This window comes from Ambystoma mexicanum, chromosome 12 (assembly GCF_040938575.1).
Source record: "Ambystoma mexicanum isolate Mex_15411 chromosome 12, UKY_AmexF1_1, whole genome shotgun sequence".
Taxonomy (NCBI): Eukaryota; Metazoa; Chordata; class Amphibia; order Caudata; family Ambystomatidae; genus Ambystoma; species Ambystoma mexicanum.
In genome coordinates, this window is record NC_090936.1 from 1,161,651,258 (window position 1) to 1,161,672,935 (window position 21,678).

At 45.1% G+C, this 21,678-nt stretch overlaps 1 protein-coding gene across 1 annotated transcript in view; it reads right to left on the bottom strand.

The window, feature by feature from the left end:
- Positions 1–21,678, bottom strand: part of LOC138514333 (adipocyte plasma membrane-associated protein-like) — a 176,002-nt gene that overhangs the window by 63,396 nt on the left and 90,928 nt on the right. Inside the window, exons 3-4 of the mRNA XM_069629769.1 lie at positions 2,657–2,778; positions 53–151 (exon numbers count right to left, since the gene is read on the bottom strand). Coding sequence (XP_069485870.1) covers positions 53–151; positions 2,657–2,778 — 221 coding nt within the window. The remainder of the gene's footprint in view (positions 1–52; positions 152–2,656; positions 2,779–21,678) is intronic.

Here is a 21,678-nt window from a genome sequence, read left to right on the forward strand (position 1 = left end):
AACAGTTTACGTTAATTAGAGGACTGCTCCTTGATATTGCATCTCCACTCACCACATTCAGAAAGATTCTGCCCCATCTGAGTGATGAAAAACAACTGTCCATCCCGGATCCGCCACAGCTTCCCATCCACAGTGCCCGTGTACAGGTTTCCTAAGTAGAAAAATAGTGTAAGGGATACATCGGCAAGATCAAAGTAAATTCATCAAATAGCTGGGAAGCCTGACAATCCATCAATCTGAAAATGCAAGAAAAACAGGAATGCATGAACAAGAATACTCACCCACCTCTAACAAGTCACAACCGTCCACCTCTGGACCCCTCCTCTCCCCAACTACTTTTCAGATTCATATTCTCCTTCAATCTTCCTACCAAACATTCCATACACAATACATTCCATAAAACACTATGTTCCTAATAAAACACACAAACAAAAATCAAGACTAGAACAGAAGAACAGAATTATTGCAAAACAATCCTTGAACTGTATATGCATTCTGAGGATTCCCTACCCGCACGTCATGCTGCACACCACCCATCACCATCTCGTCCGAGATATGGTCCTGAACAGGATTACCTGCACTCTGTGTCACCTACAACCTTGCTCCCATCATGGCTCCTTGTACCATTACTTTTTCCTAACACTTTATTCATCCTTTGATAATCGCTCTCTTATCATTTTCCCTGACATTCAGACTGTCACGTTCACCCTCACCACACATCCCTGCTTCACATCCAGTATTCTGATAGGATTCAATGTCCCTCCTCCCATCAAGACAAATAGGTTGTCCCTCCTTTAACGTCATGTGACATGGATATGAAAATACTGATGCATCTTTCCTCCTATTCTCCGACAATGATTTAACCTTAACCACATAACATGTGTGAAATTAAGTCTCAGGCAGAACCCTTCTGGCATCAGTGTCTGGTATCAGTGTCCCATTTGCTACAGCATTGCTTATGTCATGACATTTCCCCTCTTATTACATTCAGACCCATTTTATTTTGTATGAAGGTCATAGCCATTTTTACACAAATTAGTCAGAGTTGACCTAGCATGCAACCTTCCAACCCTCTTTCTAAGCAAATGAATAAGGAGATACCGTACACGATCAGCAAACTACCTGCAATGCCATTTAAGCATGGTAAACCACTTTTTGCCACAGATAGGTGTACCTTTTAACCATGTTAAGCCACTCCACCTGTCCATTAGCTCGTGGATAGTATACAGAAAAACGGTTTTGTTAAACAGCAGTACCCAAGAAACACCCACATGTTATCAGACACGATTGCACTCCATTATCGGACAATGAATCCCTCGTCACTCCTTCACAAGCAGATTCAGACTCAATGCAATCCATTGCAGATTTTGGGAGACTTCTCCCGCAAATCTCAAACTATTTTGAGTTGAACATCAGTACAATGGCATATCTCTTATTATGTGGTTATGTTGCTTTATTATATCGATGTATGCCGCAAAGCACCTGAACATGCGACAGACAACATGGTAACCGCTCTTTCTGAGAAACATTTATCTCTCTGTGTAAGCTCCATGCATTGACATCAACAGTGGCAGTGCAAACTTAATGCAATTTCAGCAATAGAATCATGAAAAGCACAATTTAATTGCAGAAATAAGAAAACATGTCTGACACACTCAACATTAATACTACCGTTTATCTGAAGAACACATGCTCCAGCTTCAAGGTCTACATTTACCTTCCATAGTAAGTTGACTCTCATACCAAGTTCATCTCACAAGAAAAACAGCGTCACATGTAATGCCCACTACAAACTACCCTTACTGAAACGTCCCTACCACCCATTAATATTAAAAACAGAATCAAGCTAATTCCGGCATGGATTCTAACTCAACTGGACTTTTGCATTGCCTCTACCTAGAAATGCAGAGAAAAATCTATCAACTACCTTCAACTAGTCACTAAAAAACAGCAACAATTACCTTTGGTCTCAAACGTTGTGACCATATCACACCTGCAGTGGATAGCACTTTGCTTTACATCATTTAAGCAACTAAAATCTAATTTGCAAAAGCCTTCTGGGAACTAAGACCCAAGTATCTGTCAGACACTTTCAACCACTATACACCGGATCTTCAAGGACAGATCAACCGCAATGGTGAAGAGAAATAAGAACTGTGGCTACGCACTTATTCACACCAGGACCAGTGGAACTGAAGGAGCTGTAAGATGAAGCAAGATCATCTTCTTCAGTTGTGGCCCTATCCAGCTTCATTGTTTGAAACATGGTGGAGCTTAAAGCACATATGCAAAACGTTTCCCACAGTGAAATCCAAGACCTTGCACTGTCATCAAGCCTTAAATCTCACAGCTGTGGGTTATATTAACTTCAAGCCTTTGATCTAACAGCAGTGGGTTATATTGACTTGTTAAAGTCAAACAGACTTCCTTTCGCTCTGGCCATTAACTCAAACATCTGGGTTTTTCAAGAGTCTTCGTAGCCTGTGAATTTCAGGTTATAATAACTGGTTTCTTTTTAAGACTGAACTGTTCAATACTATTTCATTGTATTTGTTTTTGTAAATAGCCAGGTACAATGGGTTGAGTAAAAGGAATGGGGCAGAGAGCTTTCTTGTTCACACAGCGTTGCCCGACGATTTATCAGTGCAGGGATTACCTGTTTCGTCAGCAGTGAAAGATTCTGGGCCCTTCAGGACTCCTTCGAAGACCCGCTGCCCTCGCTTCAGCTTCTGATTCACCAGCAAAGGTCCAACGAGAGCAGGTGGCGGCTTTTCAAATCTGTACAAAGCGGGGGGAGAATCAGAAAAATAGACTGGTTCCAAACACACAGATCTTCTGCTTAAGAATCTTCTACTACCTCAAGCGTACCTGGCATTACATTCCTGAGGTGGCGGCCAGTGCCCCTGACAATCAAGGCTGAGATGGCACTACTAATACTGGCCCGCCTACTGCTCTGACCGGTGCTGCAAGCACTGAAATGTGAACTATTATGAATGGTGCAACCTCTGGCCTTGGAGTCGCTACTGCGATTAGCACCATTAGTTCTACTTGTAATATCGGTGTAAGTAGCATTGCCAATGCTGCCACTTATACAACTACCGCTGCTGCTAGGTCAGTGGGCTTTGACATCTTCTGTGGCTTCAAAAACTGTCATTTATGGGAAATGCAACATACGTTATGTACTAGTGCTATCCTCTGTATAGTCCACAAAGTTATTTTTAGTCCAATTGCAATCAATATAGACACTTCTTATGAAGGAATGCAACACACTACCATCCCATAGCATCTGTACAATGCCTACACCTGGATTAAGAATACAAATGTAGGATGTATATCTAGTGCTTGTCGTGTATACTGAATTGAATTGCCACCTTCAAGTACTAACCTATACCACAGAAAGAGCATTACCGTGAATACACAGTGTAAATAAGTATGTGTAGCTTCAGTTTCCCCTCAGTGTCCCCCGTGCGCAGATGTCCTTGTAAATCTACCATTGGAAGTCTATACCCTGTAGACCCTTGCACCCCTTTAGTGATCCACCAGATCTGAGAGTGTCTACTCTCTTTTCCAGGAGCTCACCGAGCGTGCAGAATGCTACCGATTACCCCATGGATATGTCCATGCACATCAGTATTTCATTTGTTCGTTGATTATTTATAAGGAGTGCCACAGACCTACCAGCTGCTTCAAGGCACCATGTTTCAAGGAGTGGAACAGAGAAGGGTTAGGAGGATTCCAACTTGCACTCGCCGCTTTCTGGAGCCAGTAAACATAGGCATCGGAAAATGTGGAGGCGCCATGTAACGTCCCCAGCCCCCACTTTAGCGACATCTAGAGCGATTACAAGTAAACGCACTTCTTTCTCTCCCACAGTAGGTGGCGGCAAAGGAGAATTGTCTGATGTGGACCCAGGGACACTACAGGGCTCTTAGGAAAGCCAAGATCAATTGAGAGTCCCAGGAATAGAGCTTCAACTGGAGCGCAGCAGCAGCTACACCATCAGAATGAATCAAGACTGGATCTGCCTGCATCCGCTGCAGCTGCCTCTAATCCGCTGTATCCCCTCAAGGCATATCCTCAGTGAACTCAATAGTCCATCCCTATAAGCGTGTTCATATTATTGTCATCTCTTTCTTTATCTCCAGCCTGTAACAGTCCATATCCTCCCTCTGCAGGACCATTCAAGTCTACCATTAATAGACCATCCTTCAAACTGTATCCCCCATCTCTTACTGTATCTCCATCCGGTAACAGTCCATATCCCCCCTCTGCAGGAACATTCAAGTCTACCATTAATAGACCATCCTTCAAACTGTATCCCCCATCCCTTATTGTATCTCCATCCGGTAACAGTCCATATCCCCCCTCTGCAGGACCATTCAAGTCTACCATTAATAGACCATCCTTCAAACTGTATCCCCCATCTCTTACTGTATCTCCATCCGGTAACAGTCCATATCCCCCTCTGCAGGACCATTCAAGTCTACCATTAATAGACCATCCTTCAAACTGTATCCCCCATCTCTTACTGTATCTCCATCCGGTAACAGTCCATATCCCCCCTCTGCAGGACCATTCAAGTCTACCATTAATAGACCATCCTTCAAACTGTATCCCCCATCTCTTACTGTATCTCCAGCCGGTAACAGTCCATATCTCCCCTCTCCAGGGCCATTCAAGTCTACCAATAATAGACGATCCTTCAAACTGTATCCCCCATCTCTTACTGTATCTCCATCCGGTAACAGTCCATATCTCCCCTCTGCAGGACCTTTTAAGTCTACCATTAATAGACCAGCCTTCAAACTGTATCCCCCATCTCTTACTGTATCTCCAGACTGTAACAGTCCATATCTCCCCTCTCCAGGACCACTCAAGTCTACTTTCAACAGCCCATCCTTCAAACTGTATCCCCCATCTCTTACTGTATCTCCATCCGGTAACAGTCCATATCCCCCCTCTGCAGGACCATTCAAGTCTACCATTAATAGACCATCCTTCAAACTGTATCCCCCATCTCTTACTGTATCTCCATCCGGTAACAGTCCATATCTCCCCTCTGCAGGACCATTCAAGTCTACCATTAATAGACCAGCCTTCAAACTGTATCCCCCATCTCTTACTGTATCTCCAGACTGTAACAGTCCATATCTCCCCTCTCCAGGACCACTCAAGTCTACTTTCAACAGACCATCCTTTAAACTGTATCCCCTGCCTGTAACCCCCTGCACCTCCCCTCCAGGAACTTCCAAGGTGTATACTCAGTAGTCCTATCTTTCTAACTGCATCTCTAACCGGTAACCCTGTGTATCCCTCCCAGGGCCTTCCAAGAACCCCCTCAATAGTCTTTCCTTCTAATCATGGCCCTAGTATTGTCCCCCCTTGCTGAACAGTGCTGGGCTCCTTCCCAGCTAGAGTTGCGCTACATACAACCCGGCTCATGCAAACACTTGAGCATAGGCGCTTTCACAGCTAAACGACAGGCACACTCCTGTTCCTATGTAGTAGAGTGTAGGTAAGGACGAGGGGAGGGATGCTGGTATGAAATGTGCGTTCTATGATGATCCTAACGAAGGTCTGAGAAGTCGTCATTTGACTGTGGAGGCTGCAAGGCACCAGGGGTAGACATAGGGTTGGATGAGCGAACTCTATCCAGTGTTTAAAGGCTTGGCAGACCAAGAGCGCGTTCAATTCCTTCTGGTATATGAGGTGATCTAGTTGGAGTCTGAGTGTTGTCACTTTAATATACTCGCTTTCAGAGTAAGAACTGGAAAATGGGTTGGTGGGAGAGGGAGAGGATTGTGATGGCATCTCTTCTGAAACATTATATTTTTTTTACAAGTGGACTTGGAAACAATATTGTGTTCCAACACTAAAGGCCTACGATTTTAAAAACAGCGAATACTGAAGGCCTACGATTTTAAAAACAGCGCAGACCCACCTTGATGTTTGTGGAAAATCCAACAGTGTCTTTTGCAGCGGACTCATTTCTCACTAGCGCACTTGGGATAGGACCCCGATTAAAGATGGGCCGGGCGGATAGCTCCGAAGCGAGGCGCTAAGACAACACAGAGCAACACAGGTTCGATCCCCAGCTCTGCGCTTAGAAACCTCTGGGTATTAAGCGCGTTATAAATAACCAATTACAAAATATTACAAAGAAAAGTTCATCTTGAGATCATGTTTTTGATCCGATTTGTTTTATTGTGTATTTGTAAGGCGCTTCTACATCAACTAAATTGTGTTTCAAAGCGCCCCCAGGGCAAGAGGGAGGGAGCATGAGAATGAAAGGCAAATAGAACAATGAAAGAGAGAGGCGGGGCTACTAGGCCTTGTGAGCATTCAGATAGTGCAAGTGCAGCACTTAATAGCTGAACCACAGTGGAACAAGGCATGTAAAGCCCTAGACTCCTGGTGTATTATGGGATAATTATGCAGATGCTAAATCAGGACACATTTCTTCCCTTTTCTGTTGCAATATCTATTGGGAATATTTTAGTGGATTATCAATGACTTTAAGTGAGATGATCTTTTGAACTATTAATGATGTTCCGGTGACATTCTAGTTGGGATCGATCACTTTCTGTGCATGTCTTTGCTGTGCTCCTGTGAATGTTCACTGTTTTTTTTTATTGCTTTTATGGGGGATTTTTTATCTAGTCTGAAGTCCCGACTTTGCTCGGCTCAGTATGTTACCAGCGTTGGCCCCACTGCACCCAGAATCCTGCCCCTGGAGGTTCATTTATCCCGGGTAAATCCCACCTTCTGATGCAGATATCAAACTACATGCTTTGTGTTGCCCTGAAAACTTTTTTCCTTCAATCTTAATTGTGTTTTAAGGCTCCCACTGCAGTTTCTCAACTATTGTCTATTGTATCATTATTAACCTTTATTGAACCGTACATTGGTTTTTGTACAGCGCCTTGGCGTAAGGAGCTATATAAATGACAAATGAATACAAATACAAAATACATGTTAGCAGGGGTTTAAATGAAGATATCATGAGCAGGAGCTAAAACTAGCTCTCGGTGTGAGCAAGAGCTAAAACTTGCTCTTGGGTATCAGGCATTACCTAGTGAGCAAGAGCTAAAACGAGCTCTCGGGTATCAGCCGTAACCTAGTGAGCAGGAGCTAAAACTAGCTCTCGGGTATCAGCCGTAACCTAGTGAGCAGGAGCTAAAACTAGCTCTCGGGTATCAGCCGTAACCTAGTGAGCAGGAGCTAAAACTAGCTCTCGGGTATCAGCCGTAACCTAGTGAGCAGGAGCTAAAACTAGCTCTCGGGTATCAGCCGTAACCTAGTGAGCAGGAGCTAAAACTAGCTCTCGGGTATCAGCCGTAACCTAGTGAGCAGGAGCTAAAACGAGCTCTCAGTATCAGCCGTAACCTAGTCAGCAAGAGCTAAAACTAGCTCTCGGGTATCAGCCGTAACCTAGTGAGCAGGAGCTAAAACTAGCTTGCGGGTTTCAGCCGTAACCTAGTGAGCAGGAGCTAAAACTAGCTCTCGGGTATCAGCCGTAACCTAGTGACCAGGAGCTAAAACTAGCTCTTGGGTATCAGCCGTAACCTAGTGAGCAGGAGCTAAAACTAGCTCTCGGGTATCAGCCGTAACCTAGTGAGCAGGAGCTAAAACTAGCTTGCGGGTTTCAGCCATAACCTAGTGAGCAGGAGCTAAAACTAGCTCTCGGGTATCAACTGTAACCTAGTGAGCAGGAGCTGCCCCAGGAGAGCCCGGGCCTAGCGCATAGTGCTCCGCAAATCTATCTTTTACGCAATGTGCATACTTTTAACCTTTTGTCCATTGTATATTTCTCAAGTCACTCTCTTCTCCCACCTCTTCCATCCGTCACATGCCACAGCATCTGCACTTCTTCAGGTCACTGACTCTCTCCTTGCTGCTCGCTATATCAAACTTTCATCTATACTCCTCCTTTACTTGTCTACGGCCTTCGACACAGTGGACGACCCTACACTGCTAACCTCTCTCTCCTCTCTTGGTCCGTCTGATTCCTTACACTGGTTTCACTCGTCTTTCTGGATGATCCTATTTGGTTCCTTGGGCTGCGCAGCTGTCTTCTAGTCCTCTACTTTACAGTGTTCCACCTGGAAGAACAAGTAAAGCGAAAATATCCCTAGGAGGCCTCTTCTGCCAGGCAAAGCGAGCAGGCTGCTATATCACTAGGAGGCTGTTATGCTCACCTGGTCTCTGCCGAGGCGTTGGGGCACGGTTGCAGCCCTCCTGGGGATGAGGTCACTCGGGTCAGACTTCGCCCTCTGCGCTTATGTGGTGACTGGTGGTAATAGGTGATGCTGCTTGGGACTGCTCCTGCATGGAGAATAGGAGGCGTGAATATGCCAACTTGTGCGCCTGATCCCCTTCTCCCAAACCGTGGTACAAGTTGGATGCGCTGTCCCTGGAACGCTCACCTCTTGATTAGTTTTTGCGAGCACTCAGTCCTGCTGCTTCTGGCAGGGGTGCTTGTATGATCTGGACCGCGTTCCTTTACTGGTCCCTTGCATGTAGTAGTCCAGTCCTGTTAGGCAGAAACCTGTGCAGTTCCCTTTGGGAACACTGCAAAAGATTAAGGACTACAGGTGCTAGCAGTAAACCCACTTGGTAGCAGTCTGTACCACCCAGATTTACCTGGTAGCTGTGGCTGAGCAGTCAGACTTCCCTCAAGAAGAGTTAGGCAGTATGCAAAGTATACAAAATAGGCACTCAGGCACAATAGCACAAGCAAACACTGACCAGAGCTTTGGTATCAAAGTATATAATTATTTATTTAAAAACACACGGTTTGAAACACTCCAGCACTCTTATTTGTAAAACACTCTAAACACAGTTACTATATAATATATACAACCCTTATTCCTTATCAGATAAGTCTTAGTTAACACAACTTATTTCCAGACAGAGGTGAGCGCTTAACTATAGATGGCACTCCAATAAGTTCATGAAGAAGGGAGGGAAAAAGACAGAATATGGAAAGATACACCACTCTAGGATTTAGGAACACTATTAGCAAGGCAGAAGAGCAAAAGTCACTTGTGAGCCAAAGTCCATAGGCTGGGCCCACTCAGAGAGAGCAGAGCACAAATGCGCCCAAGATCACACAGTTACACTAGGCTTAGAAAGTCTTGCAGAGAGTTCGAAAAGAGTTTAGAGAGGCTCAGAAGAGTTTAGCCAGGGTGTCCCAGGCTAACCCAGGTTCGAAAGCCGGGGGCTAAATCTACCCCGTACAGTCGGTGGCAAGGGAAGCCAGCCAGGGACACAGTATCTTAAATGGGAAGGATCATCCAGCGGTGGCAGTTGTTCCTGGCAGCGGGTGCAAGTCTCGTCATCATCCAGGGAAAGAGAAGATCTCGACTTGGAGGAAAGATGAAGGTCGTTGCACTGCCAGGGAAGAAACCAGCCGCAGAGTTTTCCGGTTAAAGGTATTACCCTTTATTTCGCAGTCGTGGTAAAACGTGGTATTCCGGTTGCCGGGGTGCTTGGCACAGGCAAGGCAGCCACGAGATGCGTCGGGAAGGTGAAAAGACGGTGAAACTGGTTATCCCCACCAGTCGAAGGAAGAAGACTCTCCGGCGGGAGATCTCCTCTGTCGTTGGGAAAAGTGGTGAGACAGTCCAGCAGGGCTCAACCGGTGGTGTCGTCGTGGCAGGTCGGCTCAGCTTCTCCCTCTTCAGATTCTTAGGTCCTGTGGTGACTTCTGAAGTTCCAGTCCACAAAGCCCTGCTTTTATGCAGAAAACCCCCATTCGCTCAGCCTAGCTGTCACTCAAACATGCTAAGTGGTGAGCCGGCCGGCTCACCACTTGGCCAATCAGGACGGAGTGCGACTTGAGTTGCCTTGGCAACTCAGTCCAGGGTGCCTAATTCCCCCTCCACCCCTCCTAAGTACCCCAGACAGAGTGACACCACTTTGGAGGGCTTCTGTGGAGAAGCCCGCCAAAAAGTGGAACAAAGGGCTCGACTTGGGTTGGAGTCACAGAAGAGAACACAAACGCCATTTTAGAACCGAGTTTTGGCAAAAAATACCAACCGGAGAATTAATAATAATTAAATAATCCGGCAGTATGTTCGAGGCTATCGTAATTAAATAAATAAAGATAGTAGCCTCGAACAATGGGAAAATCCCATAGAGAAATATTTGCGGTTGAATATAAAAAGTAGTATCCACTGCCACCAAACTCGATCAGGGGGGACGGAGACGTGACCCCTCGACTAACAGACCCCCGGGCAATCGAATTGCCCCAGCCAGTACGTCCACAATATGATGGTTTTTACTGGTTCTGTTCAGAATTTAAGACTAGTAAAGTCAATGGTGACTTTACATGCCCTGGGAGACAGTAGTCAGTCCCAGGGTATGGAGTCTATACTGGGGGGGTCACTATGACACCCCTGTGTTACTGCACTGAGGGTGCTGTGTAACACACATCACAAAAACACATGAAGCCCTATGGAGTAAAAGACCCCATAGCCCATTAAACACATCTAGAGTCAAAGAAACAGACTCAAAATCATGTCCAAGAGTCAGGGTAAAAGAGTGTCACTCTTGGCAGGAGAGAAAAAAATAAACCCCAAAAATCCAGCAAAGCTGCTGGGGGACTCACTAGGTTAGGAAATTCAGCCTAAACAGATAATTCTCCCTAACAAGTCCTGCTGCGACTAAGCCACTATACTTCAGTTAAGTGTTAATGTTTGCCTTTGTCTTTCCTCCTCTGTTTTAGTTGTATTGTAAGGTTCATTGTCTTGTATTGCTGTCCGTTCCACTTTTGATGTTTGCTCTTTTGCTTTCTTCCCTTGCAGGTGATGTTGCCGGCTCGGTAGAAGCTGCGGAGCTCGAGGCGGCAGCCGGAGGGAATGAGGAACAAAGCTGCAGCGGTACAGTAGCTGGTAAATTGTTAACTAGGGGGCGCGTGGGGTTCAAATGCGGCACGGACCTAGGACAGATGTTCTAACCTGGTCTTTCTTCTTCTTCACAGGGTCCGAGGTTGTGGATGCAGAGTGCAGTGCTGCGGCATTGGGATCAAGATCACTGGATGTCAGGAGAGGAGTCTACAGATGAAGCGATGAAGCACCAGTTTCCTGGAGGCAAGTATGCAGGAGAACGCCTGGTTTCAAAGGTAAGTAAACTGGTCCAAGCGGCGGTGAGCGTCACATTGCACGTGAGTGCACAGTAACGCAAAGCACCGGCCTTAAGGATGGAGCAGCTTATATAGCTGAGCTTCTGAAGCCACGCCCACCAGGTTCAGCCTCCCTGCCACACCCTGTCACACCCGATGAGTCAGCACATGAGGATGTTCTCTGGAATAAAAGCTTTCAGTTCCTGGAAAGTTCTTGTAAAATAAAAGCACTCCTGCACTGAAATAAAGTAAAAGCACTCCTGCACTCAAATAAAGTGTTCTTGCTCACATCTCTATATGAGCCTGGCACCAGGACTGAGTCCAGGAAGCGCCCCTGTGTTTATGGGTCCGAAAGGGACATAAGTGAGTTAAGTGACCCATTGCCCCCATCACTAGATGGTGTGGGTTTTGTGTTCTGGGGCCTGTGGCCATGACAGAGGCCTAATTCACCAGGCAGCGTGAACAGGGTCCTATATTCCTAGGAGGCCTGATCCATCTAGCAGAGTGAGCAGGGTGCAATACTCCTAGGAAGCCTGAGCCATCTGGCACAACAAGCAAAGCACTATATCCCTAGAAGGCCTCTTCTGCCAGACAAAGCGAGCAGGGTGCTATATCACTAGGAGGCCTAATTCACCTGGCAGAGTAAGAAGGGTGCTATATCCCTGGGAGTCCTGATCCAGCTGGCACACCAAGCAGGGTGCTATATCCCTAGGAGGCCTCATCTATCTGGGAAGGAAAGACAAGCACTACATCCCTAGGATTCCTGTTTTGGCCTGGCAGAACGAACAGGGCATTATATGCCAGGAAGGACTAATCCACCTGGCAGAGTGATCAGGGTGCTCTATCCCTAGGAGGCCAGATCCACCTGCCAAAACAAGCAAAGCATTATATCCCTAGGATGCCTCTTCTGTCAGGCAAAGCGAACAGGGTGCTATATCCCTAGTAGTCCTGATCCACCTGGCAGAGCAAGCAGGGTGCTATATCCCTAGGTGGGTTGATCCATCTGGCAGAGTGAGCAGGGTGCTCTATCCCTAGGTGGGCTGATCCATCTGGCAGAGCGAGCAGAGTGCTTTATCCCTAGCAGTCCTGATCCATCTGGCAGAGCAGGCAGGGTGCTATATCCCCAGGAGTCCTGATCCAGCTGGCAGAGCGAGCAGAGTGCATTATCCATAGGAGGCCAGATATATCTGGCAGAGAAAGAAAAGCACTACATCCCTAGGATTCCTGTTTTGGCCTGGCAGAGTGAACAGGGCACTATATGCCTGGAAGTCCAAATCCACCTGGCAGAGTGATCAGGGTGCAATATCCTTAGGAACTAAAATGTGAGAGGGAGTCCAATCCCTGTTCTTGGTTAGGGCCACAGCCCCCACCATCCTGACCCATTTAATACAGACTAATAGATACAAACTGCATGCCTTGTGTCACGTGATCCGTCACAATGCAACACAATCGAGAGGTTTCAAACAGGGCTTAGTCTGAGACTACATATGTGACTTTGGATAAAGGCAGGCCTTCGATCTCCAGGCCAGTGGCAGACTGGCTCAAATATTTGCCCTAGGAACAAATTGGTTGTGAAGCTGGTTATCGATTTTAGTGCTGCCAGAAAAGGCAGAGCCAGGCAGCAGCTTACACAATAAAGAAATTAAAACACAATTATAGATTTCATGCAATGATTTAAATGATGTAAATGTACTGCAAACTATTCATTTTAAATGTTGCTAGGCAAGAGGTCAAATAGAGAGGAGTCTTTCTTGAGCTCCCATAAGAGTTGTTGCTCGGGCTCTGGGTGGCCTGAAGGTTAGGGAGGGCTTCAGGCAAAGATTCTATCAGAAATCTCTGCTGGGATGGGTTGTGCTCAGGGCATGGCTGATCCTCTGGGTGGAGCGCCAGGCTGTACTGGGCTTAGGAGAATATTGGTTTAAGGAAAAGGCTGTGGTGCAGAAGGGGTGAGCTGTGGACAGGTTGGCCACCAGTCATGATATGAGTTCTAAGGATTGTAAAAAAGGATGTTGCTTCTCTGCTTCACATCAGGGCTGGAACTGCTCATTGGAGACACGTGTTCCTCCCCATCACATTAAGAACTGAAAGTAACAGACTGGTGGGAAGGGGTTTGAGGTACTTTATTTGGGAGAGGCCGTCAATGTTCACATGCATTAACCTTGACACTACTGCTTAGTGGCAGGTCTGTGACCAAGTCTGTATGATTGCAACGTGCTCCCTTGCTTCCCGAAGCTAGGCCTACGCTCAATAAATACCCTCACATTAATAATCATTTCTGCAGATGAATGGCACCCTGCGGCTAATGTGGATTTTCTTAATACTTTTAGGGTGCTGCACCGATAAGCAGGTAAACAGAGCACACTGGAGTAACCTTTCATGGTTTTGTTGCCTGCAGCCATGGACTCAGAGGTCAAAGTGCAAAACGTAAAGTAGTGGAACTATGCTTCCTGCTGCCCCGCTCCCTCCCCACCAGCCCCACTGCTACCCCCAATACCAACCCCATAGTAATAATGTATTTCTTATATAGCGCTACACACCCATGGGTCTCAGAGGACTGAAATAACAGAAGTCATTATCATCCCACAGATGGTACTCAATGTATCGACCTTGGAAGGATGAAAGGCTGAGTTGACCCTGCTGGGATTTGAACCTGCAACAGATATCAGGGGCGAGCGCTTAACTCACTGTGCTATCTGACCGCTATGGCTACGGCCATACCTGGGTTCGGACTTTCCTCCACTCCACCCCCCCACCACTGTATTTTACAACTGTACTATCAAGATTGAATGACACAAAGTGAAAGAAAATGCACCTTAAACTACCACCATTACTTGCATCCATCCTCGCCCACAGCAAGCAGCTTTGTACATCCTCCCCTTTCTCCTTTCCACCCCCACCCCCGAACGACCAATTACCTACACACAGTTGTGCCTGCAGCAATTCCATGTTAGTTGTGCTTAAATGCAGAAGACAAAATACTGATACCAAGGATGCAGAGGTATATGGCTGTGTTGGAGTGAGCTTTACGCTGGTGCCAGGGCCAACTAGCCGGTCTGATAGCACAGCGAGTACAGCGCTCGCTTTGACATCTGTGCAGAGCCTGAAGGTTCGAATCCCGGCAGGGCCAAACTCAACCTTTCATCCTTCAGAGGTCGATAAAGGAGCACCACACACTGTGGTTAATAAGCAGCGATCAGATGCTCGAGGGTTCATAGCGCTATATAAATGTTAAATTATTATTATTAACCAGGAGGCCTTTGCGAGCGCTGCACTTCGTGACGATACCCACTGCCATCAGTGTGTATTGGGGCATAGACCTCAAAATAGGAAGGCGGTTGGAGCCAGTTTAGAAGAAAGGGAGTTATAGCGAGTTGAAAAAAATATTAATAAAAGAGAAACTTGCTGTAAGGCCCTGGGGAGGTTGCTCTAGTGGGCCGGCATGGGCTAGTCCAGGAGGGGTAGGGCATGGCTTGCAATGCAAACTCTGTCAGGGGTATGCAGTGGGATGGGGCTGGCTCTTCAGGCTTCTACTCCACTACAGGTGAAACACAGGGTTGCCAGGTTGGGTTTTGTGAGAAACCAGAGGGTGTCTCACCCGCTAGTCCCCGGGGATATAGATATATTTATATATCTCCTAAGTGCATACACCCGATACCAGTTAGCTCTCCTCACATGAATAAAAGGCAACACCTGAAGAAACACTCTGAGCCAGGTGGAACACAGGAACGGGCAGAACCTCCGAGACGAAGACACACCTACTGGAGCAGAGCAACGGACCAAGGGACAAGAGCAGCGGGCCGAAAACCCCAGCCTTCCCTACTGGAGGTTGTTGCCTCTAACCGTGAAAAACACGTGAAGAAGCAGAGTGCGGACGTAGAGTGCAGTCTTTCTGCAGTTCCCCCCGTTTCATTTCGGATTCTCCAACAGTTTTTCCACTACATTTTTTTCCAGGTGAGAGGAGTAGCCTTCACACCCTTAAAACGTCCACCTCAACGCAAAGTGGATTGCGGACGTAGATTGCAGTCTTTCTGCAGTCCGGCTGCAACATGCTGAAACCCCGTCACCAAAGAAAGCTCCTGAACACATCGCCATCAAGCTGCGAGACGGCGGAAGACGCACCAAACACAGACGAACTGGCATCAGGCATGCAGGTGAGCGGGAATGCGAGCAGCAGCTTAAACCTAAATCTGGAAAGAACATGTTATAAAGACCTCTTGTCTGCATGTGACTATGACCCAGCCATAACAATATGATCTGCGATTCAGTTTCCGCCGCAATTAATAGAAGCCAATGTCAACGCCACCTGCATTCCCCTAGCTCGCCATGCCACAGCGATGCCAAGTCCCCTTTTACCTTTCCTCCTTGGTTGTGACAATATAACAGCCTGGGCCCCCACATAACTAACTCAGCATACAACCAGCAACACAAAGGTCGCTAGAGCCAACTCAGAAACAGCCGATTGCTTGTTCCTAGACCCCTATGATCCAGTCGACTTGCGACGAAACAAAACACCTAATGCGGGATCCACAACAACAAAAACAAAGCAAAATAAAAACAAGACCCACAGAGTTGGGAACTTGAACTTTATGCAGGAAAGGTACACCAAGTACCTGCTATGATACACAGCCCCCCCCGGTCAGCCATCACTACCACCCAAAATGTCCCCCGAAACATGCTAATAAACATGACCCTGAACACGATAAGCGAATCAAACAAGGAAACCTAAGGAGTCCAAGAAAGGCACTCATTGTGACGCCGACTGCAACACCAAAGTTGGTGCCAAGTACAAAACACGATCTACCTACTAGCACTTTAAGTACGCCGCATGACAAAGCACCCAACTTACCAGAAGACCTGTCACTGTATATTCCTCGATCTCGGACAAACGGGGCGAATCCACCAATTGACAATACAAACCAAAATGACACAAACTCACCATTGAAGCAAGGTCTACGAAGCTCAGACCTAATCGTCAACGTTTTTTGGATCGCACGGAAATAGATCTTGTAAACTACGCTGATGTACGGAAGCCCCTCTTGTGCAACACCACAAAATGGAAGCTGTATCGGCAACATCGACACCCATAACTGGCAACACAAGAAATACAAATGCAATGACATACAACCAAGCAACCTCACCCACGGATAGTGCCCCAATCGGAAACGGTAAGAGCAGTAATTTACAGGATCATACTCAGATAATACCAGTGAAAATCACTACTGCCTTGGCAAACTCTACCTTGACAAAGCAGTAGCCCAGGATGGAAAACAAAATCCTGTTATGTCAAACAGGAATAATTTGTTCATATCCACAAACACAGGAATCACCGTTACACACGGGCAGTAAACTGCAGAAATCACCCTCTGCTAGTTATAGCGAACCACCACCTTCAAGTTCTGTCCCGTTCAACGTACAACAAAATATATCAGGTGTAATTTTTCAGAACAAGACGTATTTGGACATCAGAAAGCCCAACGCCCCTTCCATACTATTTTCTGAAGGGAAAACCCTCTCATAGAACATTTTTAGATACATCAAAGACCCTTAACTTGGAAAATGATCTCCTCATCGAAGAAGTTGCCCATATGACCATACAGCTCGAAAACAGCATGCACTGTAAAAATGGCACACCATGTGCAGAAAGAAACTACACGGACAGCAAGAACTCATAAATAGTTCATCACCAAACAGTGGTCAAATAGCTGAAATAAACAAGATGAAACCTAATTCATCAAAAATGAAATCTACCTTACCAGAATCGCAAGATTGGACACTCGCATCCAATTCCGCAACACAAACACCATATCCAGAGACGACTGGCCCCGAGAGGGTGTCCAGGTGCATGGTGCCGAGAGAGAGCAGATCAGCAGCGGAGAGGGGGGGCGAAGGTGGAAGCAAAGAGGAAGGACTTGAGGTGCTTCCGGAACCAGAGATGGTTCTCCTCAAGCTTTAGAGTGGCAGGGAGGCTGTTCCAGGGGGAGGCCCAACTCCAAGCTAGTTTATATTGAAAATGCAGTCAGTAGCCTTGAGAAGAGGCATGATAAAGACGCAACACAGGCTCTACTTCAAAAATTACTGTGCGAACACGTGACGGAATCGGGGACAAACCAAGACATACAGCTAGAAGCTGCAAAAGAAATTTTAAAATTGACGAATCACCCCGCAAACAACACTCACAACTGTGGAATTCACCACCCTCTATTGGAAATAACACCAAACAATAAAAACACGCCATACTAATCGGAGCTACATGAACCTCTAAATAAATGGACACAAACTACACCAAGTATGGATCAGGATCGAATAACATTAGACATTGCCCAACCTCCTGCAGTTATTTCACAACCAACAGTAACTGTGGCGGATTGGAACCTAAATGCCGGCACTATAGAAATTGCAGACCAATCCCCCCATTGAAGATGAAACCCAAGTAGGCCAAAATTATGAAATTTTCTTGTCAAAAAGAACAAGAAAAAGAATGAGTAAAAACAAAGTAGCTGAAATAAGCACTAATCAATCAAAGAAATTGAAAAATCCGCAGAAGACGAAATCTATCAATTTAACTAGCACAAAAAGCTTTCTTCGCAATCTCAGTAGACCGGAAGAGACCCATGGCCTCGAGAAAATACTGATCGAAATAGCCACTAGGAGCACAAAACAGCATATCCCAGACACATCTGTGGGACAAAAAGAACATCATACCTCAAAACAAGTGGAAGATGCCATCGAGCCAGCCGAAGCCTCATTCGCCTGTGACTCAATCACTACCGAAGTCTTACTCGATGTCTTAGTGTTTAGTCACAAAGAAGTGGCTGAAGAATCTGACACATTAACACAAGGAAATGCTGTAAATTTACCAACCTCTGGAAAAACACAAATGGAAGTCAATTACATATCTCCACCATTTCTCACATTAGCTGACAAGTGCAAAGTTGTGTGTGACCGTAAAGCACAAAGCATCATCCTCGAAACACACCCAAACAAACTAACCGCAAAGAATTTCCCCAGCCATCACAAAAACCAACAGAAAAACCATTATTACTAAAAACCAAATACAAAGCAACACCACGAACTAGCAGTTGACGGCATCTATGAAATAAATGGTCTGCAGATAACCATACAACCACTTCAAGCCGGTAAATCTGCCCATGTCATCATTGCACAAAATCAAACAAGGCAATCAAATCTTGACAAAAGAAACTGGGATTGGCTAGCCAAATCACTTAATCCAACAGCCTCACATTAGAGCGAGATATGCCCTACACAGAGAACCATCGTAATAGGTTCCTGGAAGACATAGGGCAATCACCACCTATTTACCTCTGACATGAAAGCCTGGGACCTCTTTGACATACTATGTTTCCAGGAAACTTGGATGATTGACAAACCAATAGCCGACGACTACGAAGTAATCCAGAATCCAGCACAGAAAAGTCGCACGGAACGTGCCTTCTCCGGTTTATTAACGTTGATAAAGAAAAAAACTTGACTTCAGTACTCAATCTATTCAACATCCCAATGTGAACATGCAGATTGTTATTCTGAAAACAAATAGCTCACAGAAGAAATCTTATGACACACTAATTCTAATGAACATCTATTGGAACTCAGTCAATTGGGAACCAAGCTAATTCATAGACATGATGACAAATCTTGATGATTGCTTAGCAATATACAACAACCCTAAAATTATAGTTTGTGGAGACTTAAATGCAAATTGCCTATCAAAAAACCCAAATAACACCACGCGAAAAATAACAAACACTAACTCTAATCTAAAAACAGCAAAAGGAGAAATGTTGAAAAAGGAACTTCCCGCTCAGCTCGCGACTTCCGCATGCTGAATGGCAGCATTAAAGGAGATGTCCCCCTGCCACTACCTGGTGAAATGGACTTGCCAGCTCAACCATAGACTACTTTTTTGTAACCAGCAATTTAGTCGAACGAGTAGAGCTCCTAGAAATCACAGAAACCACCAAGTGCGACCATAGTCTACTTAAGCTCACATTGACTTGGCTTAATACCCTCTTGCTTCAAAAATACTGCCATCAAGTCAAGCTCAACACCGGCAGAAACCGACTATTCATCACACCTGAAGGAGTTGAACAATTGTGTAAAACATATGAAACATCCAAAGCAAGTGAAAACATAGACTGCAACTACGTGCCCTTGTTGCAAACGTTTATACAAAAATCTTCCAAACACATGAAACGAACTTTTAAACACACACTTGTAGCAGATTCATCCCTTAAACAACAAAAACATCTTTAAAAAAACGCAGTTAGGAATCTCCAAAAAAGGAATATAAGTACCAAATACACTACAACATTAAAACAAAAATACAAAAACTGAAGAATTGCACACAAAAGCATGCACCTCCAACACGCTGCTGAGATAATAATGAAAATACTATCAAACAAGAACACAAAATCCTTTTGGTCGATCCTAAACGAAACCACCACGGAGCAAACAACGCTAATCAACAATTCAATATCAGGGACTAAGTTCTTCTCAACCCCGTAAAACCACATTACCGAACCAACGTCTGGCTCAAGCCACTAAGCCGTCCCTTTAGAACAAGGACACAACGAGAAGCAAAAACTTGAAGATGCACAAATTATAACATTTGACTGGAATCTTAAAACAACTAACAACAACATTCTCACATTAATTATGAGATTGAGTACTTTGCATGCCTCTGGCCCCGACAGGCTCTCTAACTTCCTGCTAAAGAACGCTCTTAAAGAGTGGGCTAACTTCCGTCAGATCCTCTTTGACACAATAGCTACCACCAAAAAACGTCCTCCATCATGGACTTATTCAGTAATTATTCCAATCTTTAAAAGAGGCTCAAGGGACGACCCAAAAAACTATCGACCCATAGCGCTTTTAGATGTGCTGGGGAAAATGTATGCCACACTTCTGCTGGACTGGAGTAGAACCTCAAATCACTTTGATAACCGCCAATGCGGATTCGTAAGAGGTGTGTGTTAAATCTATTACTCTTAAACACACTGAAGATTAGAGCCCTGCAAAAAGGGAGCAAACCATACATCGCTCTAGTGGATTTCGCACAATCCTTTAACAGTGTTGATCGACCACTACTCTGGGAAAGGCTACGACAATGGGAATGCCCTTAGAACATACTGAATCCAATCATGGCCTTATATACGAACACCACAATCAAAATCAGACTGAATCAAGATAGTCTACTGACCAATGGCATAGAAACAACTAAAGGCCTAAAGCAAGGATGCCCTTTGGCGGCGGAGCTGTTTAAACTATTCATTTCTGAGGTGGCTTTAACAATCCATGAAGACACCTCATTCTCCCCAAAGATTAACGGTCAAAGACTTGGAAGACTTCTATACGCACACGACTTAATTTTATTAGACCAAACCAAAATTGGTCTACAAAGGAAATTACATCTCCCAAATAGCTATACAGCTAAAAATATCCTTAAAATTAACACCAATATAACCACGTTCCTGGTATTAGAATCCACACAGGGAAGAGCGGAGAAGAATACGTTCCAAAGCACTTTGGAATAAAGGGCTATATAAATTCAATAAAATACAAATACAAATACAATGCTACCTAGAAAAACAACCATTACTCCAAGGGCCAACCGCTAAATATCTAGGAGTGATAATTAACGGAAATAAAAACGATACTCCGCAACACACGGCTGCAAAAACAAGAATACGAGTCTTGACAACGCAAGGCCAAATCATACATTGAAAATTTGGCACATTTTTTTTAATACCTGTACTTAGCTTTTACAAGCCAAGCAGAAAGTTTGTCCAGCAGTTACCTATGGCGCTGTAACAGCGCAATGCTTACCACGTGAAATTTGACCCACCATCAATGGGCACTTTTGGAAACAGATTCTAAATCTACCTCAAAGCATGCCAGTACAGATCATCAGGCACGAACTGGGACTACGATCACTAATTGCAGTTGTTGAGTGGAACGCCTTGTCGCTTTATCGAAAACCTCAACCCAAATGTGGCGCCACTCAACACCACATTTTTAGGGGCGATAAACCCAATCATGTTGACCCTGTTATTCAATCATGGGCCAAATGCTGTACCAATCTGCTCGGCGAAGCAAACATCACAGAGGAATTACTCATTAACAACCCAAATGAGTCAAAAAGGAAATTCTGGATAACAACTGGATTAGAATTGAAGATGATCGAGTAAAAATTAAGCTGCAATCTCACATTCGCCCAGAAATAAAGGCTATGAACAAAATACCAACCTACCCAAGTATGTTCCTGTATATCAAACAACATTTATGTGCTTCAGATTAAATATCTTCAAAACAAAAGAAATACTACTCCAGTGAAAGCAGATCAATACAAATAACCAACTATGTCGACTGTGCCACGAAGAAAAAGACATTCAAACATCTTGTACTTGTATGTCACCAGTTAAACTCAACAAGAATAAAAGTCTTCATTCATAAACAATGCACGTTTAAGAGATGTTGACGTCTGGTGGCACAAGTTGTGCGAAATGGAAAACGTGAAATTAATCTTTGCCTTAAGA